The sequence below is a fragment of the Camelus dromedarius genome, chromosome 36 (assembly GCF_036321535.1).
Source record: "Camelus dromedarius isolate mCamDro1 chromosome 36, mCamDro1.pat, whole genome shotgun sequence".
NCBI classification, from domain to species: Eukaryota; Metazoa; Chordata; class Mammalia; order Artiodactyla; family Camelidae; genus Camelus; species Camelus dromedarius.
The window spans coordinates 13,716,444-13,730,155 of record NC_087471.1 but is presented as its reverse complement, the minus strand read 5'-3'; the positions used below and the strand labels follow the sequence as shown (position 1 = coordinate 13,730,155).

The window sequence follows — 13,712 nt, the reverse complement described above, 5'->3', positions numbered from 1 at the left end:
GGCACGTTAAAATACAAAATGACACCTAGCACCCACCACCGTACATTGTTGAGACTTCCAAAAATGTATGAAAAGGAGTGATAAGATGCCGAAGCTTCGTTTTGCAACTTCATTTTAATCAACTAGGTGAAGCAAGAAATGGCTCTTTAAGAGAGGGAGAATATCTGCAACACTCTTAAACCCTCTACTTACACATTTTTCCCCCTGGCATGAGATTATTCTGTTTTCAGCAGTAAGAAATGAAATGTCTATTCTCTCACATTCTGTGACAAATTGTGAAGATATTTCATGTAACATTCATAGATTTTTACTATATAGTATATATGTCATAACATATATAACATATATGTGTGCTTATCATATGTAATATATATAAATATATGTATAGTTTTGTCATGGTTGATCAACAGTGCACTCCATACGCTTTCTAAAACTTGGTATTTTCTATATTTCATTTAGATAAAGGTATTTTTGGTTGTTTGACATGTGGGTTTAATCAAAATTTAAAACAATTCAGAATATGAGTTTTTTCCTGCATATAAACATCTTAACATTAAAACATATTTTGTTAAATGTTTGCTTTATAATCATTTATTTACTCATAGTAAGCGCAGATTTAATAGAAATATCACTAAATCTTGCTATCATCAGTCTCAGCTTAGATTGCAAATATTTATTCATTCACTTTGCATGTGAAATCATTAAGATCACTTTAATCTGATCAGCAATAACAAATCTACCTGCAAAGATTAAATTTGGTGTCCCTATTTAATGCTTAGAAATTTAAGTAGAAATATATAATATAAATATATGTCAATATGCCAATCAAATCAGAAAGACAATTTAAATTCTTAGTTCTATTTTTAAATTAATATGTGCCTAATTTATTTAATTAATTCATGATCATAGAAAATCTGTTACTTGAATTACTGACTTTTTAAACTCTACCAAGATTAACTTATTTCACATTTTAATACTTCAGAAATCTGGATTCGGGTGACAGCATTTTTGCCTTGTCATGTCATAGTTTAATGGTAGAATATTTTTTTCTTAGAGGTACATTTTATGATTAAGAGTGTCTTATATTTATTTAATTAGATATTTAAAGACCACAATTTTATGTAGTTTCAATATAAATGCAGCATTTTAATTTAAAATAAAAACTTTGTAAGACCAGTCTAGACATACTCTTTAATACAAACTAATTTTTTTCAGGATTTGTCCATTTATTCTAATCAGAGAGACGATTTTATTTTAGGTAACAACTAATTATATTTTTCTACAATTTAAGGGCTACTTTCTATTTTAGTTTATTCGTCTCTTGTATAAGTTGGGTATTCATAGTATACACACATCCACCAAATTATACTATTAAATACTAAGCTGTACAGATTTAGGATACTGGAATTTATACTGTTTAAAATGCAAAATACTTATTTTCCCAACTATAATACACTTGCTGAAAATTGTAGCATGTAACAAAGAAGAGGCTTTGTTTTTCTTCAAGCCCTCATATTTTAAGTAGTTTTCAAGAGTCCTCACTTGTTGACTCTTTCCTCTAAGTTTGATGTAATATTAAATAAAAGAAGAAATACAACATAAAAATTACATTATGTAATGCTAAACTGTATACATAGGCTAATATCTAAATGACTCAAATAGAATTGATGCATTAGTTGCATTTAGATTTCATTTTGATGTTGTTTTCTATATTTTTGCAAGTCTCATGTTCAATATGTTACATCTTTCTTTGTTGTATAATATCACAAAATTATTCACGTAGAATTATTTTGTTAATTAAACTTTACCAAATGTTTTATTTAAAATACTAAAATTAATGGAACATAATATATGTTCCTTATACAAAATAACATGCCAAACATAAATATCTAAAGGCTACTTCTATGAGTACGCAATTATCTTTAACATGTATAGCTGTATGCATTTTGGGCCATCCACTCATATCTCTAGTAGCATATTCTATTCTTCACTTCTGTGATGAGTTAGACAACAATTACAGAGCAATATAGCATAATTAAAAATATATACATAAGACTAAAATTTTAATCAAAATGAAATTCAAATTCAATATTTATGTGAATTTTTATTTGGTACACTTTTATAAATGGCTTTACATGAATTATGTTTAGTATCTTCAGATACATTGTTGAAATAAAAAAGCCTTCAAAAACATAATTTTTATTATGATGCATCATAAAATCCAAACCTAATATTATAGAATTACTGTTACATAAATTTACTAATTTACATGTATAATATATGTCATTTCCATTATCATAATTCCAAAGATGACATACGGTTATGATTTATAGAAGCATGTCCTTATATATAAATCATTTCATTTTATTTTTGTTATATTGCAAAATGTTTTGTTAAAAAATAATAATAAAATTATGTTTTAGACATGTGTTTGTATTGTAAACATCTAATTTAAAAATTTATCTCCAGCAATTTAATGACAGGGTGATCTAATTGTGATGAACTACGTCTCGTGTACATGATTTGATTTCCAGTGAAGAATGGATTTTCTGGATGTACATTTTCTTCCTGAATTTGGATTGTATGTCTTTTAACATATGCATGTAATATTGTGTAGCATACTTAAAATATTTTAAAAGAAAGTAAGCTCTTATAGTTTAATATTGGATTAGCTATATTATATTTTTCACATTGAATTGTTGCTATATATACAAGGCTTTATCCAACATGGGCAATTACCTCATAAAACAGTTATGTATGCAAAAATGATTGTTTTGAAGCTGTTAAATGGTGAATTTTGACAATTTAAAAACCTGTGTTTCAGACACTGCCAATTTTAAGTGGTACCAAAATTAGTATTCTGAATTGGTCTACATTTTAAGTAAAATGGTTATGCAATATGTAACTGTATAGTGATAGATGACTGTATTGCCTTTTAAAAGAAATCAATGTTATTGTTTATAGTTCCACTATATGTATATATATATGAAACATATCTACCTAAATTTAGATGCACTTCTGCCTCCTGCCATTATGGGTATAACAACTCTTTACAGAAATTTGAACATTGTAAGTAAAATCCATTTCACATTAACACTGTAAACTATCATGCTTTGGGAATGTTGGCAAATGTCTTCAAGTATCTCTTACGCAAATAAATCTTCAGATTCCACACTTTTTCAAAGTGATGTTTTTGAAAGTTCAAAACAAAACCATCAGTTTTTCTTTTGTTTGGAATTATTCTTCACTTCATTATACTGTTTAAAATATTTACCATGGTAAAAATTATAATCATGTTTTATTTGTGAAATGTATTTTCTTTATTATTGTTAATATTATATTAGAGCTATTATTAAGTTCATTCATCCATTTAGTTTTTCTTTTGAGGAATATTTCTTGAGCATCTACTATGCACCAGTTCTAGATACTAGAGGTTCATCGATGAATGGAATTTATAAAAATCTTTCTGCCTTCAGGGAGCTTGCATTGTAATATGGGGAGGAAAAAAATATGTGCACAACATATAAGTAAAACAAAGACTGTTTAGAAAAATACCTGGTTGAAATATATAGCTAGACTATGGTTACTGAATCAATGGGCTTTTTCAATGCTTTACTCAAAAATTATACCCTGCTTTGCATTTAGGTAAGAGAATAGTACTGAATCATCACTGTCATTGGCCAAAAGTACAACACTATTATTGAAAGTTTTAAGATTGGAATTGCTGGCAAATCCTTTATCTAAATGCTACCAAAGACCAATTCTAATTCACAAACTTGGTCAGGGGCCCCTCTGGGGTCTTCAAGAAAATGGGGGTTTGGAATTGTTCTGCAAATCTTGATTAGTTATAGAAGGAACCTAGATATAGTCCCAAGAATTACCACAGGATTATTGACCCAAATACAGGAGATTATTTAGGATTAATTGTAATGAACTTTGCTGATGGAATGTAATAAATAGCTATTCAGTTTACTTCCTTGTTAAAGGTAGAAACACTGAGATTTGAGACCGATTATACATTTCATTATTTTTCATACTTTTAGATTGCTTTTAGTAACATATGTCAATAGTTAAATGGCTTCCTTCTTTAAATTAAACCTGAAAGCCCAGAAATTATGATAAAGTTAGGCGAAGTTCTAAAGTATTAGTTTTTCATCATGTCACATCTTCTTTTCAAACATGAGAGGTGCAATTAAATTCCTCAGGAGAATAATAGGGGCCAGGTAACTGTTTTTACAGTATGGAGCATGAGGACATCAAAATATCTGATTTACCATGAGATCAATTACTGAATGTAAATGTAGTTATTGCTTAATCATGTGATTTAAAAAGCCTTTACCAAATATTAGCTTAGTAAATATTACTGACCAATTTGCATGATAAACATGAATTTAATAGGTTTTAATCTTCACAAAATAGCTTGGATAAATATTCAATGGCAACTTTTTTCAGATTAATGCTTTAAAATATATTAAAAGTCTTTAAAATAATCTGATAATTGTCATACTTCATTACCCCTGGCTACCTCAAAATATTTCTAAATCAAATTAAAACAAGATATGACAATCCAGGCAGGAAGAATTGTTAACAGACACGTGCTCTTTTGCTTGCTTGTGAATCAGGGGCCCAGGTTTGACTTCCTTTTTGAGTTTAAAGTAGAAACCATAATTACTAGTCCTACTAATCATCTGCCTATAGCAAAAAAAAGGAAAAGAAAAAAGGCAAAGCATGATCACACCACATTTTATGATACAGCTATTTTTTCTCTTGTAGAGTGGTTAAAATATTCCTATGTATTTTTGTCTAAAATATCTAATTATTCATTGTGGACAGAAGTTTGAAATGTAGTTCATTGAGAAGACAAGTGTATGCAACATGTACCACTCATTGGCTTTAAAAAGTGCTCAGAAGTTTTCTAACCAGGGCCTGACTGTTATTCCTAATTAGTAGCTGTTCCTCCAAAATTCAGTACTTTTTTTTCTCATTAAGCATTTTAGCTATCAGGATTCCTCTAAATATGTCTTCATTCAGTTTTATGCTTTTATCATAAAGTTACTTTTTTTATTATGTAAGAATTATGTACTTACCAAGGGCAATCTTTGAAAAAGTTTAAGTGAAAGGAAAAATAAAACTCTAATTTCACAACTTTAAAACAATTTTTAAATTATAGTGAAATTTTAATAAAGTTAAGAATGTGGAGAATTACTGTAACATGCTTATGAGATATTTGGAAAATCTGAACCATCTTTGACGTTAGTTTTGTATGAATAAAAGTTCTATGCTAATAATTTTCAATCATTTCTAAATAAAATGATTTTAACATTTTAATTAGTTGAAAATTGGTTAATCTCAAGATTTACTTAAAGCTCTTAAAAATACTACTCCATTTTCAAAGCAACCTACTAAATTCTAAAGTATATGTAGCTCAAGACATTGAGTGTTTTATCATGGCTGGCTACTTTCTGGCAAATGAGGTTAAGACAGACTTTACATAGAGTAGTTATTTCAGAGTTTCATTTTTTATATCATTTTATTTTCATTTTGGCTTTTATTTTAAATTCTCCTTTCTTCAGTTGTTGTCTCAAAATAGAAAATTTTGATATTTCCCCAGAAATTATGAAGAGCTATAACAAGACTATTCAAAGCATACTTTTGAGAAAAGTGTGGTTACATAGTTACACATTCTGTCAAAACGTGTCACTTGCCAGGCATTCGTTGCTAAAAACCATCTGTAGATAAATAATGAAGATTGATTCAGGGCCATATAAACGGCTTACTATTTCACTTTTTCTTTCTAATGTGTTTCTTTTTTTCCCCCCTGAAATCCACTTGTATTCATGTAAAAAAAAAAAAAAATCCTCAAAGGATAGAGAAAGAATGTGACCCCTACTTCCCAGAGCTCGCGGTCCCCACCCGGTGCTCCCCAGGGAAGTGAGGGCGATGACGCCCACTCTGGGGTGTAGGTGTCATGGGGGCGAGGCTCTTCTGGCCCGGAGTGACCCACCAGGAACCTTCCTTAGAAGTGAGGGCAGGAAGGAGGGGCAGGGGACTAACAGGGCCCTAGGAGGGTGAAGGGAAGGAGTTAATGTGGGGTGCTCACCCCAGTTTAAAAAAATTAAATTTCTAAAGATAAAAAGTTAAAAAAAAAAAAAATCAGTGTCTTGGCCTCCTGCCCTCCTCCCAGCGCCCAGCCTGGCCCTGTGGCCATAGAGTTCACATCCAGTTCAGAGATTCATGTTCTCCTCTTGGCTCTCCAAGTCAGCACCAGACAGATGCCCGCTGCTCCCAGTCACGTGACTATTGCTGGCACAGGCCACCAGATGCCTGTCCCCTAGTCTCTCAGGTGTCTTGCCCAGCAGGCTCCAGCAGATCCCCTGGGGCAGCCTTGCCCGCTGCTTCTGACATCCCTGGGCCAGCTGGGCCAGCAGCTGGGGCTCCTCTTCCACCAGCTGTTGTAGGCCCTGCTGCTGCCTTGCCACAAGGCATTCATGCCGCTGCTTCTGGGCCTCCTCCAGCCGACGGATCGAGTTGACTGACTCAGTGATGTGCCGCCGGTTAATCTCTGTCAGTTCCGCCTCCTTATTTTTCTCTCTCGTCTTGGCCTCTGAGATACTGTTGTGGTGCTTCCCATCCAGGATCTTCTGCAGTTCCTTCTTCTCCCTGTTGTTCACCTCCTTCAGTCTCTTGAGCTGAGTCATGTGAGCATCCATGACGACCTCTCTGAGCCGCTGCTGAGTCTGTCTCAGATGCTCCAGTCTCCGCTCGGCATCTACGTCCGCCTGGGCTTCCTTCAGCTCCAGCAGACACTGCACCTGTTTCTTCTGAAACTCTTGATACAGCTTTACCTCTTCGTCCTCCTCCTTCTCGTCCTCCCCGCCTAGGACACCTGGCCGGTGCCGGCACGTGCGCTCGGCCGGAGCTTGGGCCAGGCCATCGAGCAATCGCTGAGTGAGGGCGTCCGCCTTCCGCTGATGCTGCTTGCACAGCTCCCACAGGTCTCGCTCCTTCCGGCTCCAGAGCTTCGCCAGGGCTTTATGGCCTCGGAGCTCAACCCGTGGGACCAGGGCCACCTCTGAGAGGATGCTGGCAATGAGGTCGTGGCGCTGACCTGGGCTGCTGATGGAGGCCCTGGTGGGAGAGGTGGCAGGGCCTGAGGGCCAGCGGAGGGAGACATCCAGGGGGCTGGGTGTAAGATTTGGAGTCAGCTGGGGCCCCAGCTGCTGAGGCTAGGTCTCTTGGCATCCTCTGGGCCAGCCTGAGCCTCACTCTCCCCAGTGAGGACGGCCAGCTGCTTGGCTCTGGTCCACCAGGCCAACATACTTGGTGGGGTTGATGAGGGCCTCTGCAAAGTGGATTTTCTCTGTGCCCACAGCGCCCTGCATTTCTTTTATGTCTCTTATCTCACTGGTGTATCATGATGTTTACTTGTCTGATTCCCTTGTCACACTGCTAACTCCCTGAGGCTAGAAACCACATCTATCTCCAGTGCCTGGCACATGGCCGCCACCCAGAAAAGGCAACCCTGATCACTATTACAAACAACTAATTTATTATAAGGTGATCTTATACTCAGTGTATTTTAAATGAGAATACTTTAAGAGGTTCAAGGTAGGATGTAAGCGTTAGATTTGTAAGAAATGCCAATCAAGAATTCAATTGAGAGAAATTTTTCATGAAAGAGATGGTGTTTGGAATGAGCAGGGACCACGTGTTAGGCTTCGAGGTTATCAGGACCCTACCTAGTACTGGGGACTGGTACTACCCAGCCATCAGTAGCCACCAGTTGATTCCCCCTTATAAACACAGGCATTTCCAAGAAGCATTCTGAATTTTAGTTTATTTTCTTTCGTGACTTAAGATGAAGCAACACCACCTCTAAAACTGTACCTGACAGTGGACTCACTGTTACAGTGAGCTTCAGGGGTAAATATCGGGACACTAGTGTGGCCCAGCCTCATGAAAGCTGTCATCTAGTTTTAGTGAAAAATGATTAAGGTCCTAAAACTGCTTTTTGCCTTTCAGAAATGGCTTCACAAACGTATTTGAAGATGGAATATTAATACATAAGAAGCAGGCAGCAGGTTGACTCTTAGACTCCCCTTGTACTTGTTAGCTCATTTTAGAGCGCTCTTAATTATAAGTTGTAAATCGTAATCAGGCTGTATTAAGGGGCTAAATAGAAGGTTATAATCTTACCCTCCTCCCCATTTCCATACTCCAAGAGACTAAAATAAAACACATCTATCTGCATTGCACTCAATAAAAATAAACACTTTAGAGTCACATAATTGAGAAATACATTTTTAAGTAGGAAACACTGATTAAGATTGTCGTTTTAAAAAACACAAAAGTTATTTGTTTTTGTTTCCTTCTGTAAAAGACGTTTTTCTTTTTAAATTATGTGAGAGCTGAGATGTTTATTTTTACTGTGGACTGCTAAGTGTTGGGTTTTTTTTTTAATCAATACTTAGATTGCTAAAATCATGAGGCATCTCTTGCCATGCTTATTACACATAGATCTTTAAAAATGACAGGCTGTAAGACATGTACCTTGATAAATCCACACTGGAAAAAAAGATTTTTTTTCATTGTGGATTCTCCCCTAGCACTACCATCAAATCTACTTATTTAAAACTATTATTGTAAGATGGGAAAAGAGTTATTATGTATTAAAATCCTTTGGGATTGCTTTTAAATGCAGAACTTTTTTTTTCCGGATGACAGTATTTTTATTGATGGTTAAGTGCAAGCAGGTGTGAGTGGCTGTTTCTCTTTCAGAGGGTGCTGGGCTGAAAGAAGCCGGGAAGGGAGAGCCAGAGCTGAGTTGTGGATGCAGGATTCACTCCTTATTTGGGTGGGAATGCTGCATTCGGAGAGGAAGATTTACTGTGGGACCAGGCATAGGCACGGGGGAGGCCAGCGGCACCAGCTCAGGCCGCACTTTCTATCTGGAGCACAGCCGCGTCGGCAGCCTCGGGTCTCCCAGGATCTTCCTCGGTGCCTCGCGGAGGTTCTGGCTCTGGCTTGGCCTCCAGCGCAGGCTGGGCTTCGGGCTGGCCCTCAGCGCTCCGGCCAGGCCCAAGGCGAGGTGGCTTAACAGGCGTGGGTGCCGGCGCAGCAGGGCCTTTACAGCCCGGTAGGGCCCCTCGCAGGCTCTGGACCTTCTGCACCCGGTGCGCCGCAGCCGCCGCAGCCGCCGCAGCCGCCGCGCCCTGGCCTCCGCGGGCTCCTCGTCGGAGCGCTCCTCAACTTCGGCCTCGGGCTGCTCTGGGCCAGCTTCGGCCTGTTCCGCCGGGCCTGAGGGCTCCGACGCCTTCCGGAAGGCTCTGGCTGGGAGTTCTGCCTCCTCCCGGAAGAGCAGAACGCGGAGCTTCCCGCGCGCCACCAGCAGCCCGCGGTCGGCCTCCCGGCGCTCCTGGGCAGCACCCGCGTACGCGCCCAAGCGCTCCGCCCTGGCCAGCAGCCGCGCCGGCGTGCTGCTCGGGGTGTCGTGGCTGCGACTCGGCGCACCCGGGCCACTCTGGATGCGGCTCACGGGGCCTCCCAGGCCCCGTTGCCGCTCGCGCAGCGCCTCCAGCATGGTGGCCAGCTTCTCCAGCCGGGTCACCGCGGCAACCGCGTGCACCGGGCCCCGGGGCCCAGGCCCCAGGCCCCGGCTCCAGCGCACTCTCCCGCATGACCCCCGACCGCCCGCTTGGCTCTGCGCGCAGCCGCTGTCTGCGCTCTGGGCTGGGGCTGCCTTTCCCGGCTCCTCCCCAGCTCCGGCCCTGCAGAACATTTTTTAAATAACTTAATTAACGTTTGGTCTGTGCTAACCACAGCAAAAAGAAGTTTGCAAGGTTGTGAAGCAACTAAAATTCTCCGACAGTCTTGTTGAATATATAAATTGATACAGCCACTCTAGAAAATTATCTGGTAGTTTTTTGTAAGATTAAACTTACACCTACTTTGTGACCCAACAATTTTGCCGTGAGGTGTTTATCCAACAAAAATGAAAACGTAGGTCATAAAAAGACTAGTACAAAGCTGTGATTTTTGTAGAACTTTTGTAGAAAGTCTATATTTGATCACCTGACCAAAGATCTGTGGCGTTTGATCTGCTGCAGGGAAAGGCTGTCTGCTAGTGTGGACGCATGTGCATTTCTGTCATCGTTCGTGTGCTCCAGTAGGACCCTGCTAATTGATGGCTGGGTGGAACTCAGAAGAGGCCTGCAGAGTCAGGAGCAGCATCTTTTCCTATTCAATGACCTGTTTGTTGTGGCCACAATCAAGTGAGTATACTCTATACACTCTCCCCTGGTTATCGTTATAAAATTGCATTTCCACTGACAAAGGCAACCTTTCTGTTCTTTGCTTACTATGAGACTGTCTGGACTCTGTTACCATAACTGATATCTGAAGTGAGTTTTACGTTTGATTTGGTTTGGTTTTGAAAAGTGTTTCAGTTATTTATTCATTCAACAGGTGTTCATTGCCATGTTCATGCCACTCTGTGCCATGTTCTCTATGAATACAGGGGATGCAGAGAAGACTGTGATGGACATGACCCCTGCTTTCATATTTTTATGTGTAGACATTGTCTTCATTGTTATTTTTAGCAGTTTATTCTTTTAAACACTTTTTAGAATACTAAGCATTACGTTTGGACTCCAGACATTTTCTCCCAAGACACTGAGGTAAAAGCCTAGATTGCCCAAATGTTCTTTCCCTTTCCTTTTATACACTGTGGGCCTCTGAATTCTTACACATCAACAAGGACTCCTTTCTCTGAGTCGTTGTGCAGAGGTGGAAATGAATACTGTGCTTAGAACACATGATGTTGTAGAACTCAGCCTGATTGGCCAACCATTTTACATCACACCAGTCATTGTTACTTCATAATCAAGATGCTGTCCAACTGGCTTGTAAAACATTCACTCTGCCTGCTTCCAGTCACCCAGCACTCTGGGCTGAGTGTGTAGTGTCAGCGTGGTCGCCTGGGTCAGGTCCAGCACACTTTGCTGCAATAACACAGAACAGTGAGAGCCGACTGGCCAGCATCCCATTTACTGGAGGCCTAGTCCACAGCTCTGCAGGTCTGCATGGCAAGAGGAATCAGCTGCCCACTACCCGAAGTGATTTCTTGGGGTCAGTAGAGTCTCTCTCTCTCAGTCTCTGCTTCCTTGATGCTTTCATTCTAATGTGTGGGGGCAGACATTATAAATTGTACTTCGTGTTGAGAAGAAAATAGGGTGCTGGTTGAAGTGAAATATGGGATAGATGTTAGGTGTAGTCAAGGGGGGAAAAATCAATGAAGGATAAAAAACAACCAGCCATTCAGATATTAGGAAGATGGGCAGAGGAGGCAGCAGGTACAAAGGTGGTGGGGAAAGCTTTGCCCTTTGGAGGAGTTAAAAGAAAGCCTGTCACTGGAGCATGATATGCAGGGGAAATAGGCAAGGATCAGGTTATCAGGACCTTTGGGGGCTGCTTTAATTGTCTATTGTCATAAAACAAATTATCCCAAAACACAACAGCTTATGAGCATGAATGTCTTTGTACATTTTCTCTGAGCCAAGAATCTGAGCGTGGCTTAGCTGGTCGTTCTGGCTCAGAGGCTCTCATGAGGTTGCAGTCAAACTGTTGACTGTGGTGACAGTCATGTCAGAGCTTAAATGGAGCTAGAGAATCCCCCTCCCACCTCACTCAGGGGGGCTGGCAGGCCTCAGGTCCTCAGCGGCTGTTGGCCCAGGGCTGTAGGTCTTCTCCAGGTAGGTCTCCTCAAAGTGAAAGATCCAAGAACGTGAGGAAGAGAGTACATAAGGGAAAGACCACCCAAAACAATAGCTGCAGCCTTATAACCTGTTTCAGCAGTGGCATACCATCATTTCCAGTGTCTGCTGCTGGCCATGGAGACCAACCTTGGTGCAGTTGGGAGGGAACTACACAAGGGTATGAATATCAGGAAATAGGTGTCATTGGGGACCATGTTGGAGACCAGGTACCATAAAGGCTATGATGGGAGTTTGGATTTTATTCCAAAGGGTTTTAATTAGTTCATATTTAAAAAATATTGTTCTGGCTATGACAGATAATGGATTAGAGGGTTGGCAAGAGTAGAAGCAGGGAGACTCGACAGGAGGTTATTGGCCTAGACCTGATAAGAGATAGTGAGGGCCTTAACTGGGGAAATGGCAGTTACATGAAGGATACCAACCTATTTGGAATATACTGTAGAGGTAACCAAAAGAATTCACTTTTCATGCAACACTAAATGCCAATGCAGTTAACATCCAGCCTAGAAAACAGTGGTTGCAACTTGCTGCATCCCCCATTCTCATTGTTTATGAAACATCCTAAAAAGTAAGAGTCATTTAACAAATCCAGTCTCATCAAAGAGATTGTTAGTCACTAGAGAATAGTAAGCACTCTTTTCTACTCTCCACATCCTCATACCTAAGTTATGCAGTGTCACAGATAAGACACGGGTGGGGAGGAGATCCAGAGAGTGGAGTGGGAGGACGGTGAGCTCACCTACCCCCGAGAACACGTCAAAAGTACAGCTACATGTGGAGCAATTCTCACGGAAAAGCTGGAGACTGGCAGAAAGACTTTTCTACAACCAAGGCTGCAAAGAAAGATCCTCAAGGAGTCAGGTAGAAAGGGAGAAGAAGCAATCAGGTCAGGGCCCCCACCCCTAAGAGGGGACACAGAAGAAGATGGGGATCTCATGGGCTTGCAGATCTTACCTGGGGAGCGAGTGATTTGAAACATATATTGGGCACCCTAGCCAATACCAAGAAGACAAGTCCCTTTGAAAACCAGTAGGAGGGCTGTAAGAAACTGAGTCCACTCATGAAGAATGTGCACACACTCTTGCTTACTCCTCAAACCAAGTGGAGGAGGCAGATTAAAACTGCCCAGGGCTCTGACCCAGTGCACACCCTGGCATTGTCTCTGACAAGCTCAACTCCCAACCAGGGCATTGCCAAGAAGAGTGAGCACTTGGTGGACAGAGAACCAGCTCAGACCCAGCACTGCAATCAAATGAGCCAAGGACATTTGTTACTGGCACTCATGTAGGCGACAGATTGGGAGCTGTCTGGGGCTCTGACTGATGTGCTGGGGACTGTCCCAGTGTGCACCCCAGCTGCACCAGGCGGCCACACCAAACTCCTCTTACTCTATCACTGCTCCCCTCTGTGGCAAAGGTGCCACTGCTGGGAGAAGGAAGAGTACACATTTAGAGGGAACAGCACTAGCTCAGACCTGACCCTCAGGGTTTCTGTTCCAGCACCTTTGGACCTGACCCTGCCCCCAGTAGGGAGGTGACGGCCACTGAGCACAGGAGAAGCTCCAGCTCGCACCTGGCTCAGGGTGTAGCCCCTCCAGCTCCAGCCCTACCTCTCACCAAGGTGACAGGTGGCAGAGTATCCTGGGAGAAGACGTGACCCACACTCAATTAAGATCCAGCTCTCCCACCAAAGCCACTCAGAATATGCAGACTTGCATAGGCATGCCCCCATACAAGGACACCCTTTTAAGACTAAAATAGGTAAGTGTTTTACCTAATTTCATAGAGACAGAGAAAGTTAGACAAAATAAAAAGACAGGAATTTGTTTCAAACAAAAAACAAAGAAAAACCCTAAAAAATGATGAATGAAACAGGTAAGTAACATACCAGATAAAAGCTCAAAGCATTAGTAGTCAAAATGCTAACCTGAGCTTGGGA

The 13,712-nt window shown here is 40.6% G+C and overlaps 1 protein-coding gene and 2 pseudogenes across 1 annotated transcript in view; 1 reads left to right on the top strand and 2 right to left on the bottom strand.

The window, feature by feature from the left end:
• Positions 1 to 6,178: 6,178 nt before the first annotated feature.
• On the bottom strand, positions 6,179 to 7,382 carry LOC135320067 (1-phosphatidylinositol 4,5-bisphosphate phosphodiesterase beta-3-like; annotated as a pseudogene).
• A 1,385-nt stretch (positions 7,383 to 8,767) lies between these two features.
• LOC135320075 (caveolae-associated protein 3-like) lies at positions 8,768 to 9,677 on the bottom strand (annotated as a pseudogene).
• A 314-nt stretch (positions 9,678 to 9,991) lies between these two features.
• Positions 9,992 to 13,712, top strand: part of LOC116149738 (rho GTPase-activating protein 20-like) — a 42,207-nt gene continuing 38,486 nt past the window's right edge. Inside the window, 2 exon segments of the mRNA XM_064482547.1 lie at positions 9,992 to 9,999; positions 10,107 to 10,271. Of these exon segments, the coding sequence (XP_064338617.1) occupies positions 9,992 to 9,999; positions 10,107 to 10,271 (173 nt within the window).